This window comes from Chiroxiphia lanceolata, chromosome 5 (genome assembly GCF_009829145.1).
Source record: "Chiroxiphia lanceolata isolate bChiLan1 chromosome 5, bChiLan1.pri, whole genome shotgun sequence".
Classification (NCBI taxonomy): Eukaryota; Metazoa; Chordata; class Aves; order Passeriformes; family Pipridae; genus Chiroxiphia; species Chiroxiphia lanceolata.
Window position 1 is genome coordinate 64218628 of NC_045641.1, and position 26487 is coordinate 64245114.

General features: G+C 39.0%; 1 protein-coding gene across 14 annotated transcripts in view; it reads right to left on the bottom strand.

Annotated features, from left to right (window-relative positions):
- SOX5 (SRY-box transcription factor 5) overlaps positions 1 to 26487 on the bottom strand; it is a 641540-nt gene that overhangs the window by 203776 nt on the left and 411277 nt on the right. For all 14 annotated transcript variants that reach the window (XM_032688182.1, XM_032688183.1, XM_032688184.1 and 11 more), the window contains one exon: positions 20174 to 20384. In XM_032688182.1, the coding sequence (XP_032544073.1) occupies positions 20174 to 20384 (211 nt within the window). The remainder of the gene's footprint in view (positions 1 to 20173; positions 20385 to 26487) is intronic.

Below are 26487 nucleotides of genomic sequence, written 5' to 3' on the forward strand. Positions count from 1 at the left end.
AGACAATTTCAGTGATGTCACTGGAATTACCTGACCTTTACAGTGGTGCCATGCCAAAGGAGATTCAAACCATGTGTCTGCATGGAAAGGAACGTGCAAAAAAGAAAATATTACATGAAAAATATGTGTAAACTAGCCTTTGTAGAATTAAGTTAACCACCACATAATCTTAAAAAAATGCTGTACCTTTAACAGTGTTCAGCACCAAGGAGATGGCCACAGCTTGTTATAGAAACCATGAGTCCAATATCAACTCTGGTGCAAGAGGTGGTGGGGATGAGATGTGGAGATGGAAGAAGTGAGAAAGAAGCTATCCACCTCAGGGACCATAAGCATGTTTGGATTCAAAATTCAGTTGCTTTTCAAACTAGTGGCTTCTTACAAAGCAGAAACTAAACCTATACTGATAAATCCTTGTAAGCAAGAACATTTGGCAATGCATCTTCCAGCAGGGCTTGATGCAGGTTTAAACAATGAAGTGTCACATACACTATAAATGAAACTGCATCAGAGCCTGAACTCTTTAATTTCCCTAAAACAAAATGCTTGAACTCTGAGTAGAGAAAGTATTCCATCAGAGTCTATCCTTTCTTTATTTGAAGTTTCAATCATTTCAGTTAATTTTTTTTAAAAAGGCAGTATTTTATAGGAAGTATTGCTTTGATCTAAGGAGATTCGTGCCCAGTAGCAGCTTCTATGAATCAGAATTTTAGATTAATATATTATTGATTAAATTCTTACATTAAGGAAATGTTAAACTCTACTAAAATGTGTCTGATGTTCCACTGTAGCTCCAGTATTTATGCATGCAGTATGAGAGAAACAGCAGAATTCAAGATAAGCAACCACAGCTCCTGCTAATGCTAGTAGCACAGTACACACCAGTTGTATGTATGTAAATATGTATGTAATTTGGTCCTACACATCCACAGCCTTCTGTGCACTTCATAGCTAGTATTCCAGATTTTAATACTAAATGAGACCTTCAGTAAACCTTTCACATTTAACTGAAAAATACTACAGTTGTTTACTAAGGAGTGGGAAATTTGAAGACGTTGCTTCATGTTCTACTTTAAATGTTTGAGAAGAAAGGTATTGATGATGGTTCACCCAAAGACTGATACATAGGAATACAGTTATTTCACAACAAATAAGGCTTCTCTAGGAAGACATTAACATGGGGGCCTTCAAAAACAGCCACAACTGTACTGGAGTTTAAGATCCTACTCAGATAGCTGCAATACCGTATTACAGACTGAATATGCCAAAAAGCAGAGACACATTTTAAGCTGGAAATGAAATTAGCACCTAGCCTGCTAAATTAGATGGTGCTTCAGCATCTGACTTTTTATCTTTCATCTAACTGCTACAGTTTTTGGCTTTTTTTTTGTTTTTCTTAAATAAGAGAATTCTTCATCTAAGCATAAGAATAAAGAGTAAAAGGAAAAGAATTTTACGGGTAATACTTGGGAAGTATTTCTTATTTTAACAGAATTTTCTTGCAGAAATTCAAAACTAAAAGAAAATGAAAATCTTAAGAAATGAGGTTTCAAATTTGAAGTCTTTAAGCTACAGAAACAGTGTCCTTATTTATGTAGGAGACAGACTATACAAAGCATTATTTTTTTAAAGGTTCCCTTCTATTTGGCTACCTGGTCTGCTGACAAAAGGTTACCTACTTTGATTGCCACTTTTTAAGTACATCATTTTCCTAGGAACGTGCAAAAGAATGCCTGAATAATCCTTTCCAGTGTTCTAAGGACAGCTTGCAACATAAGTCAAGGGAGCAGCCTCTGTTCTATACCAGTTGAAAATGTGGCCAGACAACTGCAATGAGTGGAAATCTTAAAGGCACAGAAAGCCTTCCTTGTCAGGATTCAGGTCTGTGTAATCCACAAGTGCTCTCTGACTCTGAAGCACTGGTAATGGACTATAGATCCTGACCACATAGGAATAAGTCACATTAGAGAGTGTCTACTGAAATCAATAACATGTATCCAGTTTATGATTTTTTCCCCCTACAATTCTTAAGGCTACCATGTGTATGTCATTAATCTAACAACTGAAAGGTATTTAAAATGTTTTCAGTTCAAGGAACCTCCTGTTAATACCAGTTATGAAAATTAAATGTACATTAAGGCAAAAGGGAAAAGAGAGACCAGTGCTTCTAAAATGAAGGCTTTATTTTTGGCAATAAAAATTTAGAGGCCCCCCCCCTCCCTCCCAGACCCTCAGGTTGATTCATCTCTCATTCAAATTTAAAATGCACAGAGAGGCTGCAACAAACCCACAGAAGATTGATATGCACCGCACTCCACACATGGTTTAGCTCTTTATTCCAAAGTCTGGCATGACGATGTTGGGTTTTGTGATATTATTATTTCAATATATAATAAACAGGGTTCGCTGTAAAAACAGTGCAATGCGAGTCCCCTTTAAAAAAAAATACAAATTGTTACTATAGCGCTTTGAGAGAAAGGGAGCGAGAGATTCACAATGCAGGCTCAGAACTTGGCAACCTGTAAAAGTGCCCAGTCGAAAATTACTAACAGCTGGAGATGACAGTTGTTTTAACAGCTGAGCTGACAGGATTAATTTAAATGCACTGAAATCAAAAGTAGATAACACCTGTTTAGTCTTCCAGGGCCATTCGACAAGGTAGGCCAAAGGAAAAAAGCAGAGCCAGGGCTGTCTGTGCGGGCGTGTGTGCACGCGTGTGTGTATGTATGTGTGCATGTATGTGTGTGCGTGCACGTGTGGGCCTCTCCCTCCTCTTTTCTCCCCCTCCCTGTGCGGAGGACAGGAGGACTCCAGAAAAGAATGACACACTTTTGAAGGCTGGGTGTGCGGGGGAGATCGGTGGCTTGTCACACAATAACTGAGAGGCCAACCCCCGCCAGCTTGAAACATCTGGTTCCCATTGTGCCCACCCTCCTGCTCACCCTTCTTCCCCCTTCTCTTATCCAAGGTCTTTGACCCAAACCCAACAATGGATAAAGATCACTGGGTTTTAAAGCTGCAGTTTCTCACTCCTGCATCCCAGCGATCCTCCCGGGTTAATTAATGCATTCTCTCTGAGCTCCGAGTCACCGAAGCTCCCACACGCTCCCTCCCACCCGCTCCTTCCCCAAACTAAAAACAAAACAAAGAATTCCTCACCTTCCTGCCATGCCAGAGCTTGTAACTCGCATGTCCACAAAATAAATAAATAAATTCTACAAGGCATGTGAGGAAAAGCGTGCGAAAACAGCAAGAAATTTTTTACGTGGCAGGCAAGGAGGGAATGATTTTATCTTTGCCTCTAAGGCTACGATCTCCCACTCTGGCACGTGCACACGGTGTCCTGCGCCACAAGAACTGCGAGCCCACAGGATCACAGCTGGATCTCCCAGCACAGCCCTTGCTCTGGGTAAGAGCACCAAGAGATTCAACACGGAGAACTGTCTGGCCCTAGAAAGGAGAATCTATGGAACCCAGATCTTTTCTGAGCACTGTAACTACCACACAAAGCTACTGTGCCAACTTCCCATCGCCCAAACAACCCTGTGGGCCCAACCCTGCAGCTGCTCCACTTGCAGCAATCCCACTGAGGCAAAAGTGAGCTCTGCTACTGAATCCAGGCCAAAGGCTCCTAAACTCAACCTGCAATCTCATTTCTAGTTAGGCAGACAAATAGGTCCGAGTTGTAACAGACTTATGTCCAGTCTCTCCTTGTAAGCAGGACCACTGTCAGGTTGCATCTCCCAAGCAGTAATTAAACTTCATCATTGTGAAGAAGTACACAGATACTACTATCAACCCTGCTTTAAAACCAAAATTGGAAATTGGTCACAGAGAATGAAGTTCGTATGGCAAATCCATAAAAAAAAACACCCCATAAAACAAAACCCAGAAATTGTGTTTTCTGAGTCTGCTCTGTGCTTTTAGCCACAGGACCAATCTTTTCTCCTTGCATTCCTTCAGGGATGAGAAAAAAGCAGCCCTACAGTTGGTACAATGATGCTGCAGTTCTACACTTCATAACACAAAGGGTTGTGTTCAGCTCTTCCTTCATGTTCCACAGCCCTTCAGAAGGACGAAGGTGAACTGAAAAGCTCACATGCTCACTTCAGCTAACTGCAGGCTCATCCACTTTGCTGTCACACCAATATCAAAGCATGGTTGGCACCTTCATTTTTTGTAGTTGAAAAAAAAAACAACCACTAGTATTCAGTAGAATAGTTCAGAAGATGTTTGATTCACTGATATCAAAAGTTGGAGAATCATAGATGTTCTCAGCTACAGAATTAACCCTTGCCGGAAAGAAAACCAGAAAGAAAGCCATCCATGGTAGCTTTCTTTTAGCTACGGGTTTCAGTGTACTCAGCTTGTATTCTCTTTACATTTCCAGCCACTAAAGCTCCCACACATTCCCTCTCACCTTCCTCTTTTCCCAAACAGCATGGAGCTTCATATAGGCTAATTCACCGTGCCAAGAAAAACAGAACGATTCTTAACTAAGCTGCATTTATTTGCTTATTTCAGAATTTCAAGTCCTCATTTAGCATTTATTGTCCAGGCAAAACTATTTATCTGGACAAATGTAAATAATAATGTCAATTCTGACAGGAGAAAGAAGATCCAAAGGCACTTCTCAGGTGTGAGTCCTGTATGCAACAAATTTAAGTAAAACTAAAATCAGCAGCAATTTACTTACATAAGTTTCAAGTCTGGGTCTGAAACTGTCTTCACTTTGTTTAACAAGAAAATACCAGGACACTTTAAACTCGAGTCACATGAACCTTTCTCTGGAGGGTACACTTTGGACACTAAAGTAATTTTAATGAAGCTGGGGAGTGCCTTGTGATGGGCTTTACCTGAGTTTAACTACCACAACCCAGTCTAAATGCAAGAGGATTTAATGCACAATGCTGTGTTGTCCATCTTGCCAGCTTTGTATTCAGGGCAGGAAAACTCTATTAAAAGACAGACACCAACGCCAGTCCTCACCTGCTCTTGGGTAGGAAAGGGAAAAAAAACTTCAGCCTAATGAGATATAAAACTTTCTTACTTGCTGAAGTGTTGAACTTTTCCAGCAAACGAACCTAGAGATTCCCAATATGTTACTAAAATATTGGGCTAATACTAGAGGGCATTTTCCCTGTTATTTTTCACATCCACGAACCTCTGCATGTCTGGATTCTGGCCAAGTCTGGAAACAGAAGTGCCAAGGAACATGTGAGAGGCTGTTCTCCTGACAATTCCAATTTGGCTGGTTGCTGGAAATGACAGAAATCTCCAGAGAAAACCAGCACTAACGACAGTTCATTGCCCGATATGCAGCACAAGATCCTTACTGCCTACCACAAAAAAAAAATCAGGAAATGCTTCAAAGATGGGGGGAAAAAATAGAATAATATGGAGAGAACATATATTTTAAAAAATAAAGAAATTCTCTACTCCTTATAAACATATGCCAAAACAGCAGCAGTGGTAGCTGTACTACCAGTAATAATGATGATGATGATGATGATGTCAGGAAGGCACAATCGCCCTTGCTTATATCCATACTTCATCCTTACAAATTTTATAAAGTCTATCTGCACTTCTAAATCATTAATTTCCTTTAATATTTACAGGGGGAAAAAAAAACCACTCTTGCTTTTTAAAGGGTTTTTTCGAAGTTCTCAGTCTACTGGGCATGCAATGATAATTGCTGCTCTGTTCTGCTTAATGATAGAGTCCTTTCCCTGCACAAAATAAGAAGCAGTTTCTTCCCCGCTTTTTATTTCTTTACACAACTCAGAGGCTCAAAGAAGATAATTACAAACAATGCCTGAAGAATGGTTCAGTTAATGTTAATTTATACAACAAACTAATTACTACCAAATGGTAAAAAATCACATGTGGAAGTTCCTGTCTCCCACGCACACAACTAAACCAGCAGCCATCTGTCTCAGCCTGGGAGCTCTCAGTGACAACCGAGGAAAGCAAGGCAAAGGATGAATCCAGATACACTAGCTGCTTCTTCTGACACAAAATCATGGCATTCAAACACCAGGCTCTGTATATGGTGATCTTAGCAGGGGCATTTTTTCCCCCTTTCATTTATAAAACAAACAAACAAACAAAATACCTGTATCTGTATCTACCTCTCTGTCCAAATTTTATCTCAATCTCAAGAATTTAGGATGAGGTCTAAAATACCTCCATTTATCAGCTGTAATTCTTCCTCCTGGCAATTTCTCTTCAACACTCTTTGTAACATCCTTAACTACCACAGAGCATGAGGTGAAACAGTCTTTGAATCTGCTTACAGTATGTTAGACATCACGATGGAAAAATGTGCTTTTTTTGTTTCAACATCTTTTTCTCAACCTGAGAAAGCAATTTTCTCCCAAACCTTGAAAAATCAAAGTCAGTGCAATTGTTAAACACTTTTGTGGGATGCTCATTAAAAACTGACAGGGAGAAAAGGGCTGGGGACAAATCCTGAAGCATTTGTTCAGTTTAAAGTCTCATTGAATTCAATGTGAGTGTTACTTTATTGAGGACTTCAATAACAGATCCTTTACATGAATAAGGACCTTGGCACTTTGACTGTTAATTATTCTCTGATTAGCTTGCATCTAGTGAAACAAACTAAACACAATATTATCCCCTAAGCTCTGTTCAAGAAATCTCAACTCCAATATTCTCCTCTCCCTGTGAGATCAGAACTCCAGCAGTCATCAAAGAAAGTGCTGTACATGAATAGGAGCAAAATATCAGAGTTTAGATTCACAGTGCAGATTTCAGAGGAGAAGGGTTTTTTCTCTGACAATAAAAACTTACAAATCTTTCTATGTTTGAATATAAGGCAAAATTTTCGCATTGTAGAATAGTCTGTATGTATCTCATTTAGATCAGGACCCCCTCTTATGTTTCTGTGAATCCCACAGCAGTGCCAAAGTGCACCCTTCTGACGCTATTAGAAAGAGACAAGCCAGGATAAGGTAAAGACTGAAGATGTTTTAGTAAAGATGAAATGTCTGTGAACTTGTGCTTCTGAGTATTTCTCTTTTCAAAAAGAAAGAATATGTTTCAGATGGCCTGAAATAATCACAGAGGAGGAACAAGTGCTACAGCAATTTAAAACAAGGCCCCTGTAATCTCATATTCATGAAGTAACACAGTCATTATTTCTACATGGCAAGAACAGTATCGACAGTTTAAATGAAGTAAACGTGAAAGGATCACAAGAGAATCTACATAACCAAACAATAATGCCTAATTATTCCTCATTCATAGTCCTTAACAGAATTATGATATATTAAAAAAATTACAGGGAAATGATTCTCACATACAGCCAACAGCATAAAATTTTACATAATAAAATACATTCACTAAAGTGAAGGAGGAAGAACCAATTTTCCTGTCGCTCAGCCCTATTTCACCTAATCTTTTTTTTTTTTTTTTAACCATGAGCTTACATCATCAAGAGCTGCTTTCTATGAATGGAAACTTAGAATCCTTCATAAGAATTTCAAGTTGTTTCACTTTTTTTAGGTGCATGTCATAGAAGATTAGCAACTACCCGAGTTTCTTTTAGACTGTGAGGGGAAATCACAACCCCGGTATAGCAAGAACTGGACTTTGCTGTAGCAAGTGAACTAAGAGAGCTTTTGACAAGGAGCTGGAGAGTGAAATGAACCACTGAGTGCTGTATCAGTGAGTGGGATAAGAAAAGAAAGGAAGGGTCATTCCCTACAGTGTGTGTTCCAGAAAAACCTGTATCTGCTTTGGGGGGATGCTTCGGACATCTCGCAGTCCTTGGGCTGTGACTGACATCAGGCCTCTTCCCTCCTCTTTCACCTCAAGTAGCCTCAAGCAGCTCTCACAGCCAAAAGTCTGCCTCTAATTTTAGTTCCCACTCCTGGCACATGTTGTGTCCTAGATCACTGAAAGCCTTGAATTAATACACTAAGACCCAGTATTAAGCTAAAGAACTGACAGCTTTATGGACTGCATTCAGCCTGGGAGGAAAGCTACCTGGGATTGCCTAAACAATCCCAATGCCCTTCTGGTAGGAACAGGATTTTGCAAAAAAAAAAATTAAAAAATGGATCAAACAAACAAATCCCCACCAGTATTTTCACTATCCCAAGATTAATCAGATTGCAAAGGTGCATACTAAGGGAGAAGAGAAGATCTGAAGAATACTAGAGCATATCTTTTAACCTCCTTGAAGAGTTATACTGAAAAGCTTACAAAAATTTTCTCCCTGTTTCATTCTCCTACAATGGTGCCTCTTTACTCAAATGCAGCAGGCATCTTCATTCTTCTCTTCTTGATGCTTTTTCACCTGTCTTTATGTCTACAGGGACTCATCTATTACAAGAGCTGAAGCAGATGAGTTAAAAACACAGCCATATTGCATCTCATTTACTCCTGAAAATACTCAGGAGTGTGGTGGTTGGTAGACATAGTCTGATTTCTGGTGAACATTTATAATGTCCAACATAAGCAGATCAATTGTTAGCAACAACCTGTGAGAAACCAAGGATGAAATGATACTGGCAGCTGAAATCTCTCTCTCTCTCTCTAGCACTTTAATGGCAGTTTGTTCCATGCTATATTAATGGCATAAGGCCAGGACAAAACCAACAACCAAAAAAACGAGTTTACATTAGAAAAACTGGGCAAATTTTGCAATCTGGCAATGTAAGAAAGCACCTCTAATTATTGTGTCTTTTTGTCTTCTGTGGGCCCCATTACTTTGAAATATTGAGTCATTCACTGTGTAACATCCACTAGGTAATGTGTTCCCCCATTCAGTAACCTGCCTAGCAATAAAATAATAAAAAACCCCATGATCATCTCAAAAGGACCACATTTGTTTTTCAGCAGAAAGAACAAGGTATAACCTAAACCCCTACATCATGTGTATTATTCATCCAATAATTTTATGTTTAGTTACAGAATGATTCCCAGTGACAGCTTCCTAATTTATCTAAACTCAGATAGGGTTGACTTGGCCAATCTAGTTAAAGAAGAATGCATTTTGCCTGGATATGCATCCCATACCCCAAAGCTTCACAGGAGCTGTGAATCAATTAGATGACACAGCTAGAGGAAATGCATAAAAAAGACTTAAAATAAAATAATCTTCAGTGAAATGTCTCCATATTTAGTTAAACAGCGCTGCTGATTAAGGCTGCACATGAGCTCAGTGTGGAATCCAGAATTGTTGCAGCTGACAATCATTAGCAAAAGCCTGCTGTCCTCTAGTTTCATCTTCATATATTAATTTCGTATACAAGGAAATAGAACTATTTGGAAATACTTGGCTTTATTTAAGTCTCAATATAGATATCCCAGCAAAAATACGTTAACATGCTTTACACTTTGCAACAAGACAGCGATCTTACAGGATCAAATGAACACACAGTAATGAATACAGCTGAAACCATTTTTCTGGTTAGTTGTTGACTTTTTTGCTTTTTCATTTTTTTTCCCCTGGTGCCTGACTCTGTGGGAGATAAGATGCTCAGTTGCTGAAATGGGATATGTGTTGTAGGCAAAACAGAAAAGTAAAAAAGTTCAGCAAAAAGCCATCAGAGTGCATACAAAACCAAGAGGCTTTTTTCTTCCATGTGATCTTTGTCTCTAGACTATTTACCTTAAGATTGTGTGGGCTAATCTACAGCACAAAACTAGCGCAACATTCCAAACTGTACTGGAAAAACAGGACACTTGGATAACCACTTCCAAGTCGGGAGAGACACTTTCCTTTCTGATAAAGCACTTGGATACTAGTGGTAACTTTGAGGCTGTTAAAATTTTTAGCTGTGATCATTCTTTCTTGTTGGCAGTGCAACACAATAATTGTTTGGGCTTTTTCTGAGGTGGGAATGAAGTTTTCCCTTGGGCATATGGGCTGGGCCTTTGCAACTGCACTTCATACATATTTAGAAATGGTTTTTAAGTAATGGCCAACTAGCATGTCTCATACACAACCAGCTACCTAAGACTGCAGGGATGACTGCAGTCACTGCTGGACTTCATATCTAGTCGTCATCTCCTGCATGTCTATTATTTATTTGGAGATTCAGTAATTTAATTAGTTACAGTTAAAAGGCTCAGATGAAGGACAGAGGTTCATATCCTTCCGTGCACATTGTGGTGTATGAACATATGTGCTAAACTGTTAATTCTCCCTGATAGGAAGAATCTGGCTTTCCATGTCCCACATCTGTACCTCCCCTTCCTCGTGCTGTGTAAGCCAGTACTTTCTATACCTCCAAAAGGCAAGTCTTGGTGCTAATTCATCATGCACTACTGTACAGAGATACAAGTATCTCACCACCTAGGAAACACAAGTTTATACCAATTAATGACTGCACAGACTTTACTGTTGTTGTTACCTTTCAGTTTCCTTAGTACTGCTCCTTCTAGGAACAGGCCTAATCCCTGTCTGTAGAGGGATAAAAAATCAAGTCACGTTGGGTTCTTTACAAATCCTGCACTGGGTCAAATGTTGCCTTCTCAAAGTTCTTGCGTATTCAGTGGGAGGGGTGAACTTACATCCGAGAGCAAAATTTGGCCCACATCGCTCTGAAGTGTCTATTAGCTCTCCCACACTCAGAAATAAATAAAGACGAGATTCCTCTCAAGCACAATGAGCCTAAAATATAAACCACACTGCTCACAACAGGGAGACCAGGGATTCAACTTCAGTCATATGTGCCTCCCTTCCTCCCCTCGACTCTCATCAGTGAGAAGAGAGCAAAAATGCTCATTTGATCCCAGGATGTGCCCTGCACGGGGCTCATCGGGAGCACAAGCCATCAGGAGCCACAAAAGGTTCTGCCTTTCCCTTGTTCAAAACCACCAGAGCCGAGGCACAAGGTGTTGCACCTCATTCCCGCTCTGCTCGCTTTGAACGCAGTGATTTTCCTCCAAGTCGAACGTTTCTCCCCCCAGCCCCCCACCCCAGTTCTTCCCTGCACAAACTTGGGAGCCACCACTTCTATTTACACCAGTGCCACAACCCCGTGTAGCCACCTGTCAATCACAGCTCCATTTGTCTTCGGGAGGGTGAATAAGGAGGAGGGGGAAGGAAGAAAGCAGGAGGACCTCTGCATTGATCAGAAATGCTTGGGGTGGAAAGGAGGGGGGAGAAAGAGGGAGAGAGAGATGGAGATAGATTAGAGGGTAACAAAACTAGAGAGGAAGATAAACAGAGCCAAAAAGAAAAATGTCCTTTGTTCATTTAAATGGCTCTCTGCTCCCAAGCCCTCTGCATGACTAATGCCACGCTGTGGTGTGTAAACCTCTTGGGCACATAACACAAACAAAGCATAACTCGGCCTGAACAAACAAAGGCCTGAGCAACAGTGATTGAATTCATCTTAAAACAACAAATCAATTCTTCCCTATTAATGCCCTAAATACCAGCGTAGGAGCACTGTCCTGTTGTAATAAACAGCCATGTGTTCAATTACCGTCTGTTTTCCCAACTACTGCTCTCTCCAGTAATTACACCATGCAATGCATTCTACATTGGCATTATATTAATGTGCTGGGAGGAGAGATCTTAAATACGAATTAAATCAAGGCTAAACATCTCAGAAAGCCCTACCGAGTCGCACAAGTGCTAAGAGGGCATTCTTCAGCAGAAAGCAGAGACTGACTCTTCTCTTCACTCACTTTTCACTTTTATCCTCTCGCTAAATAAATAAATTAAAACTCAAGCTTGAAAGAACTCCATTGCCCCAAAGACCGCTGCAGTAAAGCTTTCATAAGCTCTCTAAACTCCACTTCACCTGTACTCCTCAATGAGGAGTGTTTCATAAGTATCACCTTACGTCACATCAGATAAACAGCAATGACAAAAACCCTTCGACAACAGACAGGTGACAACAAAGCAGGGCAAGAAAAACAAAAGCAGAAAACTTTATGGGCCGAGACAAAAGCAGGAGAATAAAAGTTTAAGAAAAGGTTTCTTACCCTTTTGCAGAACCGTCAAACAACTTCTATTGACTACTGAATAGAGCACAGCAAACAGACCAAACAAAAGATATGATGAAAGACATATTTACTCGTACAGGGTTCCTTCCCCCCACCTCAACCTTTCTTTCCTTTTCACATACACCCACACTGCACCGTTTGCATTGTGTTGTTAAATAACCAATAGCAACCCAGATGAAACAGTGGAAGGGTTTCTATGATGCTGTCAAGCACCAGACAGATGCTTGGCAGTGTCAATATGGTTCTTTACATTTGGGTTGTGCCAAGGTTTGAAATTAAAAATAAAATAGGAATAACAACACTGCGAGAGGAAGAGAAAGACGGGAATGAGTTAGTGCACGGATGTGCAATAAACTTTTAAATCAATGGAGTATCATCCCAACTGCTGGGTTTTACTTCAGCAATTTGAACTGTTATGGAAACAGATAAATAAAACTTTGCTTTCTGCTTGGGTACCGGACTGCAAGAATTTTAGTAGAAAGCAAAATCAAATTCTGGAGTGTAACCACTGCAGATTTCTAGGTCCTCTAGAACAGACTCAGAGGTTTCTGACATGCCAAGGACATCTAACATATGAAGTATGATGAACCTCCAAAGTCAGTTTCAAAATAAGATGCCCTATGTGCTGCAAAACTTTGCTGACTTGAGGCTTCAGAAAGCACAGAAATTTGCACTTTTGGAGGAAACCAAATTTTGAAACCTTTTCTGACTAAAATATTACAGTTTCCCTCAAAACCACAGCACATAACCATTCAGATGTATTTAAGTGCCTTTATAACAACTGCTCATTTGTCCTCCTAAGGGCATTAGATAGAGAAACACTCCCAGAACCTCACCAGGTTTTGCAGCTCATTTTTATTTGACTAGTTTGCATTTTTTTTTTCATTTCAGCTGCCAAACCAAGTCAGGGGAAAAGCTGTTTCCACCTGACCCAAAATATTTTATTTAATCCTAATTGAAATGTTTTCATTTCTCTTTCAGATTAATCATCTTAAACATTTAAAAACAAAAATTATCATTTCCAATGAAACATTTTGTCTAAAAATGTTGACTGTTCCAAATTTTCTACTATTTTTTGGCTAAAATTAACTTGCTGAATTGCTAAATGGTATCAGTCCTTAATTACTATTTAACAGGTTTCAGTGTGTTTAGGGTGGAGAGCTCCCAACTCTCCTTTACTTGTTTTTTGAGCACTTTTTGAAACTATACATTACAGTATAGAAATCACACACATATAGCATGTTTTCTCCTGAGGCAACCCAGAAACCACAATACAACTGAATTGTAAGAGAAGAAAAGATGATGAAAGGAATTGTATCTTCCCAGTACAGCTTATGTACAATGCAGGAGACGTATATAGTTGTGTAAAACCAGCAAACCTCAAACCACCTTAAAAATATCAACGTTAAACAGACACATAACTAATAAAAGTAAGCAACAGCTTCAAACTTCAGAGTGTTTTTACAAGGCTACTTCATTAGCTAAACAAGCAAGTGGGAGTTGCTGCAAATGTTGCTCCTTGCCATACTAGAGGCTTTCCCTTGCTTCTGGTAAACAGAACACACAAGACAGCCTTGTGAATAGCTCATGGCACAGACTGAGATCTAAAGCTAATCAGACAGGATGACAGGTCATCTTAATCAACTTCAAAAAGCCAATCCACATGCTTGCTTATCCCAGCTCCTCGCCTCTCCTTCCCTGATCGCTCCCTCACTCATTTGGCCGTATTTTCCCCTTCCCCCTCCACTTACTTCCCACAAATTGTGCTGTTAAAAGAATGTAGGGAGCCCTTCAGGTCTCAGCATCCTGGGCGCAGGTGGTGGGCAAAACTTTGAAGTGAGCTCTCCACTAACTCTAGAGCTGGCCGTGCCTCCTCCATAAGCAGCTCTTATTAAAAAAAAGACCAAGCATCCACTAGAACAAAACCAAGCAGGCCTATTTAATTAGGGCAAATGCTTGATATCCACTTCTTCATGTTAAACCACACAGTCACACAAGCCTGGGAGGTCTGATTAATTTTAATATGCACGGTCGTGACAAGTGCCTCGGGGGTAAGAGCGAGGGGAAAAAAAATCCCACAAATCCTGCTAGCTCGACAAATAGGTTTTGGCTAAATGTTGTGTATGTTGCCCAGATTAAGATGTTACTATTCAGCAAGGGCTTGAACCTTTAATATGAGGGACAAGAGGCCCGAGAAACAGGTGGCTCGCTCTTCACTCTTGAATAAATGACATCTCCAAAAGCTGCGGCACACGAGCATACAGAAAGAGCTGGCACACTCCCTCATGTATATTTGTATATTACAGTCTGTGTCAGAGGTTTCTCCAGCAGTTATCCAAGGGCTGAAATGAAGCTCAGAAAGCTAATGGCTTTTCCAGGAGAGGGGGAAATTAAAAAAAAAAAAAAATTTAAAAAAAAAAAAAAGAGAACGAGAGAGAGCACAAAAAATGAAGGCAAACTGACCTAGCTGGAGTACATTGGGGAAAAACAGGCACATCAAAACAGTGTGGAGGCAAGAGTGACAGCAAGTTTTGAAAAACCCTACTGAAATGAATCAAGGCTAGTGAAGAGTCTGGCTACCTGGGGAATTAGGGGCAGACAGGAGGCCAAATAATTATTTTTGTGTCGGTGAACCACTTATACGCTACACTGTTGAAGACGGAAAGTGAAAAAATAAAGCATTTTGATTTGGCTCCTGCTTGTCCAATATTATGGAGCAAATGTAGCCTAGAAAGAAATTTTAATTATAGAGATTCATCAGAGAAGACTTTCATTCTAAAACAGGGAGGGGGAGAGAGACTGCATCTTCTCTCCAAAAGCACAAATTTCCTCTATCTCACTTGACCATAATGCTTTCTTCTATATTTAAGATGCTGTATCAGCACCTCAGATGCCTTTATCAAAAGAGAAAAGAAAAATCCAAAAGCTACAAACCTTTGAGGATGCAAGCAAGAGAGACTTGGAAGGGAATCTAAGCAAATTTTGAAAACGTCTGTTGAAATAAACCGTGACTATCGGGGTAAACTGCTAGGAAGGAAAACACTTAAAAACTGAAGGCGACAAATGAATAAACTTCACTTTGAGCAAGTCAGAGCTGGCAGGGCTTCAAATTAGCCTACCTCTGTTATAGAGTTAAAGCACTTGTTAATAAAGGCTTAAGTTACTACAGTATTTAACAGCGCCTTCTCTTCACACAGGCCTATTTCATAAGCCTCATCTTAAAAAAATTTTTAATTATTTTTTATTTGTATCAGCAGTATATGAAGGCATATTTCCATATGGCAGAGTCTTTGAAAGAAGTGCATGGAAGTTTGACGCTGGCTTGCTCTACAAGACAAGACACATTTTCTGGTGACAGACTGCAGAGATGAACGTGGAACCAACAAGGCACCCAAACCATCCTTCCACAGCAGCAGGAGTGTAAGAACAAAGTTAAAAAAGTACTCAACTGCCAAGTATCCTTGTTTGTCCTTCAGTGGAAAAGCATTACAAAGCCTCTTCAACACGTACTCTGTCAAAGGGACAGTGAAGAACCAAATAAAAGAATTTCAAACCCCAACCAATTACAGTATCCTTAGGCTTTCCCCGAATCTGTGCACTTTATTTCTTCCCATCTCATCAGATGTGATTTTAAAAGAGTCTGCATTTCAAAGGCCACCCTTCCTATGCCCATTAATGGCCTGCTTTGGAATTTATGTCTTAAGAAGAGGGAGACCTCTTGATTTCTTTACAAGATATGTTGATTAAAAGTTTGATAATATTAGGAGGTACTCTGGGATCTTATTTCAACTAGAGAGCCTGAATTCAGCACAGTTCACTTTTATAGTCTACAGAACTGCTTAAACAATAGTCATTTAAATTAGTACATGAACAGGTGTTGTGATTTATAATGTAAACTTAAACATCAAATACAAACAGCCTTTGGGAGACATTCAGATGACAAAAATCATGCCCGAGAGGCCTTTCTCATCCCTTTTTTTCTGACAAGTAATTACTTATAGTATTGCTGCATATCATAATACATGAGGCTCTAGTACTCACATTGCCTGTTAAAGCACTGCAAACATACATATTACCTTCTTACTAAACAGTTGAGATTAACTGTTCCTCCTCAGAAGACCTAAGGACTACTAGACTGAAATTTTGGAGCAGGAAAAATATGAAACACTACGTAGGTTTTAAAGATAAAGAGACAGATACATAACCAGGTACAAATACATATTGGCAAAATAGAAAAAGAAGATTGATTCTTAATTAAAGGTTAGGATATGTAAAGAGCCAAAGAGTACTTTGGCTTATTCTAAAAACAGGAGAGAATTTACTTGTTTGCCTATTTCTTTTCCAGAAGCCAAGCCATACGTTTAGGGGAAAGGCTACACAGATTTCAGAGATCTAATTTTCCACAAGCAGAGGCCATAAATTAAAATACAGCAATCCAATCCCATTAATAGTGCAAGAAAAAACCTAAGTGGTTGCTTTGGTCTTTGCTTTCACAAACTTGTGTCAAGCTCAGTGACTTCAAAGAGATTTCCATTTCATTTCTACAAATGAGGAGAACAGACAGACAGAGAGTCTCTGCCATCCCCTGATGCCTGAAGAAAACAGAAGAAAAACATGCCTGTATCTCATTCGCCTAATGATTTTAGCTGCAAAAGGAATCCCGTGGTCGGCAGACGACCCTCAGGGCAAGGGCTTGAGGTCTGTCACAGTGTATAAGGCTTCTCCAAACCCACTCCATTATCTTCATTATTGTATACCAGGAATAAAAGGGGGCTGACTCCTCTTCTGAAGTTCAAGTTAGAAAGGACAGAATGTTTCATGTAAAATAACATTGTGTGACTTCAGTAATAGGTTTATGCCTTTGGGGGCCTAATACTAAAGCTGCATATAAGGATTTTCCACAGAATTTGAGAGAATAAAAATGAGCACTGTATTAGTAATGAGTAAAATTCCACAAGTTTTAGATTCCCTGAAACACTCCATGTCTCTGTGTCAGCATGACTCATTGTCAATCACATACTTTCATACAGCAAGGGTAAAAAGGCAAGTTTAGAGGTGAAAAAAAAAAAAAGAGCATGGAGCTTTAGAGCTAAGTATAAACCCCTGTGAAAACAAAACAAAAAATAAAACCAAAACTCATACACATATCCAAGGAGGAAAGGGAAGTGACAGGTTTTGGGAAAGCAGGCAGCATGGTTTCCTACAGGGCATATTAACCAAAGGTACGTATACAACAAATCTACATGGAAATCACCATTTATATGAAGAGTGATGCTTCCCTTGTCAGCTAATGCATGAATACATGTATGTGTTTATATTATGCATACATACATGTGTGCATTTGTGCACTCTGAGCAGTAGTTTAGCAGCAATGTAAAAATCCTTGTCCTTTACTGACGAAATTTACTAATTTTTTATTCTTATTTTCTAACAAACATAATTTAAGAAACCTTCTGCCAGTATCAATAAAGATTCTTAAAAACAGTCAAACCTGTTATCAGTATTTTGGAATATCTAACTCGTCCTCAAAACCAGTTTCAGAAAAGAGAATTCCTTTCCCTGACTGATACAAGGACTGAGACCTAAAGTTGTCTACCCAGGCCTTCTCTTTTTTCAGATTTTGAAGAAACAGGCCATTTGAAAGAATGCTTGAAAAGCACTTTTCCCACAGTAATTCAGAAGACAATTTCAAACAATAAAAAGAGAGCAAACACAGCCCATTGTACAAGTTAAATAATATATAAACTTTTGAGTACATAGAGAAATGGGAATCTAGTTCATATCTGGTCTTTGAAAGATTCACAGGAAATTGATTTAATTAAACCTCAACTACTGGTGCAAATGTTTCCCTTTCTTCCCAAAGGAAAATAAAGTATTATATTATTGTTGTTGACATAATGCAGCAAAGTTTAACCAAGATTCTTGGTCTTCATCTTACAAAGCTCCACGAACTAGCAAGACTAAAAATTATTACTGAAATACACAGTGATCACAAATTGCTGAATTGTTACCTACATGTACTATCAAAGATTCCCACTTGTAACATCTTATTCATGGGGAAATTCATTAATATGCTAATTACCTGACTAGCAACCAGTGATGACTGACAACTTTACTTTAGGACTACACGAAGAAGACATGACAATAATTTTCTGCTGGAGTTCAAACAGAGAGACATTGTGCTTCTATCAGTACATACCTCATTTAGGGAAAAAGACTTGTATTTGTGGAGGATCTCTAAGAACAGTCTTGCCATCTGCACCCAGAAATATATATTTTTTAATTAGCCACTCTAAAAACAATCATGTTGGCTGAAGGGAAGGGGGAGGGAGACTTGTCAAAATGATGTATTTGTCCCTCACCACCTTTCAATGCTCTTATGCAAGTCTAATTTTCTTCCTAGCCAGCTCACCTCTCTGGCCTCCTTTTGTTTCATGTCCCATTTCCCATTCTCTTCTAACTTCTGAACTTTTGTTAGTTCGCTTTTAAGGAGAAAGGGAAAAAAAGCTCAACTCTTTCCTATTCATTTTTTCCTGGATGGGGAGTAAGCAGAGACATGAATATGGCACCCTCATAATGATTTAACTAGGGCTTAATGAAATTTTCATCACAACCTGCTGTTCAATTTAATGGCCTTTGAAAGACAATAGAACAATGGCTAGAGGGAAGAAAAGATTTTTTGTTGCATGCATTTGCAAAGCCCAACATTCAGTTGCTCCCCCTCCTCTCTCTCCCAATCTCTTCACAAAGCTGTAGATCTTTTGTTTGTACTGTATATTTTCATTTTAGTGGAGCTGAGATAATGCACAAGCTCTGTAACCATTCTCATGTCTATCTGTGGCCTTTCCCTAATGGAGCTTGTGAAACCTCATACTCAACAGAGTATTTATACATTGCCCAGAACCCCCTGTTCTTTCCTCTCTCTCTCAGATAAAAGCCTGGTCTCCTTCCCACCCCACCCCCCCACCAAAGTCTTTTCCATCCAAAGGCACAAGGTATGTTATGGCACTGACTATTAAGTCAATGTAAATGCAAAAGAAACAATATAAGCATCATTCCAAAAAATGCTTAGACAAAGAAATTGTTTCCCAGCAGACCCTGTGTGCTCCAGTCAAGAAAAGACTCATTTACAATCCTGTCATGCTTGTGTACATGACAACGTGCTTGTGTTTGCATCCATATTTTCATTCCAGTATGTAGGTTGTCCTAAAATTTTCTCGTAGGTACTGTCAATTCATACTTCCACACTGAGGGGAGCTCTGAGGGCCATGCTTTTAAACATATGAAATACGTTTTCACAACAGGATAGGTGAATGCAAACCAAAACAGAGTCTCGTTGCTGTGCACTAGGGAGGAAGGCTTGCTATGTTCTCACAACTGCCTCACAGTGCCCCAAAAATCCAGAAAGCATGCTGGATACCTATGGAGAATGTAGTGAGAATTTCATCTTCCAGTCAGGGCTTTGACTCTGCCCCAAATAGGCAACAATTAAAATCTTGCTTAAAGGAAAGCTGCTCTGTGGCTTCTCAGAGGTGAGACTGGTTGGTCTAAATCTCAGCCCCCAGAGCATGAGTGCCATCATCACTGACTGGACACACGGTCTCAAGAAGAAACCAATTCTCCAGAAATTATTACCAACATGTCAAGGCTGAAACTTGCTGGCCAGACATATAGCAGAGGAAGCCTGTACTGTGTTTGTATAGCACCTGCACTACAGATAAATAGAGGATGATTTGTTCCACACAAAAGCTTTCATGAATTCCCAGTTTAACTTCTTACCTTTCAAATAGTGACATGGCCACTAGATAATTTCACAAAAAACACTGACATTCCTGATAACACTGCTTTTAGCTCTAGAAATGGGGGAGAGGGGAGCAGTGGAGTAAAAGCCCCCAGGCAATTAAAATTGGTTCACTGCACCCAAGTTGAGGAGCTGTGTCTATTGCAACTGTGACAAAAAGACCACTAGATTCTAATTTGGGAAAAGCTAAAAATGTTAGCTACGATGGGATATTGCTGAAATTTATCTCTAATGTAGACAAGAACTATGAGTTTCTTACTTCGATTTTGCTAGCAAGGAAAAGCAAACAGAGCGGAAAATTGGAAGATTAAAAAGTATACATATCCAAAGGAATCTGGAGAAAAGAAAACAGAAAATTTTGGCCATTTTCCCAGGCCTTACCTTCTGGCTCGTTTTTGATGAGCTCTTCCATTTTTCTTTGCTTAAGGGTGTCTACAACATCCGCTAGGCTCCCTTTGCGCCTTTCTGGGGTTCCCAGGGCTGTGCTGGACAATGATTCTCCACTCTGACGCCCACCTTCTTCTGCCTTCAAGGGTGAGGTAGATGAGTTGTGCGGGGCAAATGAAGACATCACTTTATTGCCATCAACTTCCTGAAAGGGGAGAAAAACAAGATGAAATATTTCTTTCTTTTCTTAAAGGAGAAGAAAAAAAATGAAGACGGAAAGAAAGAAAGAAAGAACAATCCTTTGTGCTTTGAATGCATTGCTGTTTGTTCTTCTGTTGAAACCTTTAAAAAGGCATGCAATGCTTCAAAAACACCCAGAACAAAGCCTTCCCATAAAGCATAAACCAAGATTACAGGCTGGAGTGAACAAAGATCAGCTTGCAAGAGAGAAACATAAAATACAGTTTTTCCCTAATTGAGAAGTGTTGTACTCATAGGTCTCCTAATAACAATGGTATTGATTACCTTTAATTGTTTGTTCTTTTACAGCTTTCCTTCTAAAAAAAACCCTTCAATTTTTACAAGGACCATTAATTTCCTGACTTTATAAAGTACTTAATGCCTTGATGGCTAGTTGTTGTAAGAAATAAAATAGTAACCAAATACTAAATGCCCTTCGCCATATGACTTATTTTAAATCACAGTTCAAGCAGTTTTCCCATCTATAAAGGATGAAGCAATTTCTTTCTGCTTTCTAATTCTCTTTCTGTTCTCCTCTTCTGCCTCAAACCTTCATTTCTCATAGAGACAGTATTTTTCACAAAGGTGGTCCTAATGACTTTCACTGGCAGCACAATGGCAAAACTCTGTGACTTCCCGGAACATACACACAACCCTCCTCACGTGAGAGTCCACAGAGGTCTACTCATTAATTTTAATGGAAAGCAAAACTGGGTCCAGCATCTTCAAACTTGCCTTCATTAACGTGAGAGCCTTCTAATCCACACCTCCTCCAACATAAAACAATGTTCTCTGCACATATTCCTTTTCCTTTTATGTCTCTGTTATACCTTACCCTTCTTACACATCTCTCAAACCCATTTCTTCCTCTGCTAACATATGCTATCTATACCTGCAAAACTTAGGTCAGTGTCTCCAAACACAGCTTGCTGCAGAGTACATACACTGCATAAAACATAATGCTGTAAACATCTACAGTTTTTACTTTGATCTGATTTTCCAGGTATTTTTTTCACTATCTTATTTCCTTACATTTTTGTACTCCAGATGTTCAATGAATATTATTTCTAAAAAAGCCACTGGATCATCTCGTGAGCTGAGTTACAGACTTGGCTGAAAAAGTCATAATAATTTTTAAATTGTTTTCATTTTATAAGGGTATGAAAGTGATATAAATATATATATATACATGCACACAGTTTTTAGTGATTCGTATAATAATTTTTTCTGAGCAATTTTTTATGTCTCTGCTCTAATAAACCACAGTATTTCAGGAGGAAAAAAGTATATTTTTGTAAATAGAACATAAATTGCTAAAAACTATCTCAATAAAATCTGAATAAAGCTACACTGAACATACGCAATAAAGAATATATTTGTTTTCACAGATCGCTTTTGTGGCAAAAAGATTACCTTTGCTTAAGAAAACTTTTAATGCGAATAGTTTTGAGCAGCTTGAATGTGTTATACTAGTGAATAAATTCCCTAACAGAATCGGATTTAACTGAGATTACAATCTGGGCCATCATATGCCCCAAAAGCCAAACCCAGTGCTGTTAATGAGAGACTTTCTACTGACGTCAATGAGCTTTTGACCAAGCCCTAAAAAATTTTCCAACTCTAGTCAACAGAAATGCTCCTTTTTTTCCTTTTTTTTCTTGCAGCTCCCTCCATTTTTATTTTGCACAAGGAAAATTACAAGTTCCTGACACCGGACTTCAAAAATGAATTGAAGCCAAATGCAATTTTTTCCCCATATATACAGATCTGAATAAACTGGTTTTTAACACCAATTTAGATGAGGTAAATAGTTAACTTCAGCATCAGTTCAGATTTTATCTAAGATTCAAACCTGTTATCGCCAAGTGGCAATTTTTTTCCCACAGACAAGGCCAAAAGAGGAAGTATCTTGAAAGCTGCTTTCTTATTCACACTTTGAATCAGAGAAGCCAAATATCATCATTAGTTACAGTTCTTAAATCTACCTGTACCATCAATTACATACAGGAACAGTATTCTTCCTCATTTTACCAGGAACTAGTTTCTTGTTTTAATCCAAAGCGTGCCCCAAAGACATTCACTCGTGTTTCTGCATGTCACACACTGGTCACAGACACAAAGTACTTGTAACAGCTGCCTAAACCTCAGGTGTCATCACTGCTGTTTTCATCTACATTTCAGGTGCATGCAAGTGGGTTTTTTTATGTACAAATATATTCTGAATATACAACTGGTTTGTTATAAGAGAAGCAGCATAAGAACACAATATTATGTAAAGCAGTATCAGATGATTTTCAAAATCACAAATCGCTTGGCTTTCAAATGGAACTCACAAGTATTTTCAAAACTACTAAAATTTCTCTGCCTCACTTTCTGGGGAAAAGGAATTGTGAGGGGGAGAGGTCAAGGCAGTTGTCTGTGGGCAAAGCATCATGAAAGGACTTCTGGATGCTCAATTCCTTATTTTTTCAAATGTTCTGTGAAACCATGCTAAAAGTCACTTTTCTTTCTGCATTTCAGTTTCCTACCTGTAAAACAGGCACAAAAGAAGTAATTTATTATATTGCAAAGGTTTTGGAATGATAAACTCATTAATAACAGAGACACCCTCCTACTACAATGTTGGCTAAAAGCCTTTATGTAGTACCACAGTTAAAAAGACTTCATAGCTGAACTAAAAAAGGAAAGGGAAGTGTTCCACACAGATTTTTTTTTAAAGGTAAATTATATACTAAAATGCACAACTAAGCAATCATTCCCAAAATAAAAATGTTTCCTTTGACTGCTCTTGTTAGGTGTGCATGTATGCAGTGTTTGCACATCACATACATGGGCTATTTATACACTTGTGGGGTTTAAGACACACTCCACTTAATCAAAACACATATACAGTAGGGGAACAGCTGCAATCACATCTCAGTGGGCTAAATTACAGTACACCAGTGAATTATTCATTCAAAAAGATCTGTAGCAATCACACATTCATTGCGTGATTTGCAATCTAAGAGGGATCCTCTCCCTTCCATACCAGCGGACGAGCGCACACATCAGCTTCTGCTGCTGATGACAGTTCAACGTGTATCCTCTAGCACACCAGCTCGAGAATCTCTCTTCCCCACTTGTCCATGATCTTTTTATTCTGTCATTCAGAACAACAACCTGAAAACGTGCAACTGTTATCCTGGCTTTCGCTTTACCTCCCTCTGTTTGATTTTGCTCTTTCTTATGCCATTGCTGGAGAAAGTGGGTCTGGATTTTTACTTCTAGCACGTAGAAAGAAAGCATCCTTCCACATAAAACCTGCTTGTGTCAATGGCTGTATAAAGCTAAAAAACTTCTAGTAAAGGAAATCCTCTGATACTGCATATGAGAGCTTAACTATCCCCTTGAAAACACTCAGAGAAATCCTTAATGGCAAGAAAGATATGTCAGCAACAGTTTAAAATTAATCCCCTGAGAAGGAAGTTCCCTCCCAACAAGCGAGATTTAGCAGGTTCCTTTTCTGAAAGGACAAATCGACATGACGTTTTTTCAGTTTAACTGAGAGAAAAGCAACAACACTGTAAGGAGGGGTATTAAAGAACATAAATATCTAATAATGACATTTTAAAATTAAACCCATCAAGCCACACACAAGACCTATCAGTCACCAAAACAGTGGAAAACCACGCTTTTACTGTAAAACAGTCTCTCTCAGCTGCGCAACCATTTCACCTGTTCAAGTTTGATTACATTCCAGCCTCTGGCACTGTTAATCCTGGTAACAGTTTTATGCAGTTAGCAGCTGCTTGGTGGACCGGGCTCTATTGTTCATTTGCATTGCGAATTGCTCTGCTAATGTGTGCTGGCACAACATTTCCTCCAACTCTGAGCTGGGATTGTACTCACCAACACCTGATGCTGCTGCTTCTTGCTTTTCCCACTTCAGAAAGGCAGACAAGGACCTAACACAGATCTTGCTGGAGCAAACACTCTAGGCCCTTCTTCCCCCCAGTAACAACAGCAAAAAAAAAAAGGGACTGGCCCTCGTTTCTTGTCTTCTGCTTCTGTTCCAAGCTAGAATCCACAGGAAGATTCATTCATTTACAAGAAAGTTGCCTCGATATTGCCAAACAGCTTTCCACCTATGGAGGAAATACCTCTTCCAAGGTTTAATGATAAAACAGGCTTCTGCCCTTTCAGGATGAGGTCAATAATCTTCCTTTGTTAATCTTGGGCAAGCTTTACTTAATCTAGCCCCCTTGTCACCTTTGTGATTGACAGGAAAAGTCGTGTCACTGGACAATGGACTTATCCTCACTGAGCAATATCTTTTTTGAAGATTACACAATGTTACCCTTGCTCTCATAAAAAGTGCAAACATTTTACTGTTAAAAGAAACTATTCATTCCAACTGTATCTTTCAAATTGTCTCTTTCTGTTTCCAGAGTCCAAGCAAGGCCTATTTCAGTTCTACAGAGGGACAGTGAAAGGCTTAATGAAAAGAAACAGGTTGTACTTGGTGAGATTTCCAAAATATCTCTTAGTGCTCTAAATAGATCTCATCTTCTCCTTCTTCATCTAGAGATGCACATTATTCCTGTCTGCAATTAAACTCAGACAGAAAACTCTGCTTCCGTGACATTAAAATTTTGTCCCAAACGAACCAAGAATCGAAGCAGAAGAAAACTCAAAACTAAGTCTGAAACTGTTAATTACCACCATATGGTATGAAAGGAGGTTGCATCTGCAGGGGGAAAAAAAATAAAAAAAATATCATGAGAATCTTCTGGGTTTGCAGCCAAAAACACCTGGAATAAAATACTTGTGTCTTTAAAACAAGCGCTGATATTGTCTGATTTTAAGAAGCCTGTGATCCTAAAAGCAACCTAACAGGTTCTTTTTTTCAAAGCTGGAACTTTGCCCATACTTCGTTCTTTTAGAATGTGTAAAGAAGACACAAGGGTAATATTTTTTTCTCTGCTTTCTACATTAGACATGTAGGCCTATCTATTTTATAGTCTCCATAGTGACCAGGAAGCTAATAGCAGTATGACATAAGAGATAATCAGAAAACAGAATACTTCACACTTCTGAAGACAAATTATTCTCAAGCAGTTTAGTACTGGTTCCTATTTATTTATTTTACCTAATAATATTTTAAGAAATTAATATCTATGTTTAAGATTCAACAGCATAGCTACTCCAAGTGAAAATCTGAAAGCTCTAAAAACACTCCCATTTGCCCACAGGAGGCCCACCAGTAATTATGAGAAAACACAGCTTGACATTTCCAGTATTTTTTAAGGTTTAAAAGAAACAAAACAGACACATAATATTCATAAAGTAAGAATGATCTTTTATTTTTTCTTAACCTTCCATTTATGATCTTTGCCTTAATTAATGTAATTAACTTACTTTAGGAGCATAAGTGCCATCAGCTTTCAAGGGGAATCATATTTTCAAATCACTTAAGTGATTTGGAAAACTCTCTCTCTCTCTGCCTACGTTTTATGTCATGGGGGCTGCAGGGCAGATATTACCACTAACCTGGGTGGTTTATGGTGGCTGTCAACCTGATACCTTCAGGAAGATGAAATACATATCCCATGTATTATTCTTACATGTTAAAATTTCTTTGCATCTATCTTATATTTAAACAGGTCTTTCGTCTATAGGTTTCCCTCACGTAGCAAAGTTGTTCATAAGTGGTGGACAGGATCCCAAGGAGATTTAAAAGAAACAGTGGAGGACACAGTGAGCAAAAGAGAGACTTTACAGAAGGGCACAGAAGAGGAAAAAAGGTGGCAGAGGATAAATACATCGCTACGAAGAAATGACAAGGACACATAATCCAAGGAGGGATAAAAGCGACAAAGTGTGTCACGTAAACAAACCTAGAAAGATGTACATCCACAGGCTATGGTTCTGCAACTAAATCCATGCAAACCAACAGCTATCCTCATTCAGATGATTTTTTTTCCTAGGACTGTGGTTTAATGATGATAAGGAAACTAAATGCAATGGAGAGTGAAGAAGTCAGTGAATGTGTCAGAAGAGTCAGCTGAAGAGGTCATCGTGGCAGAGAA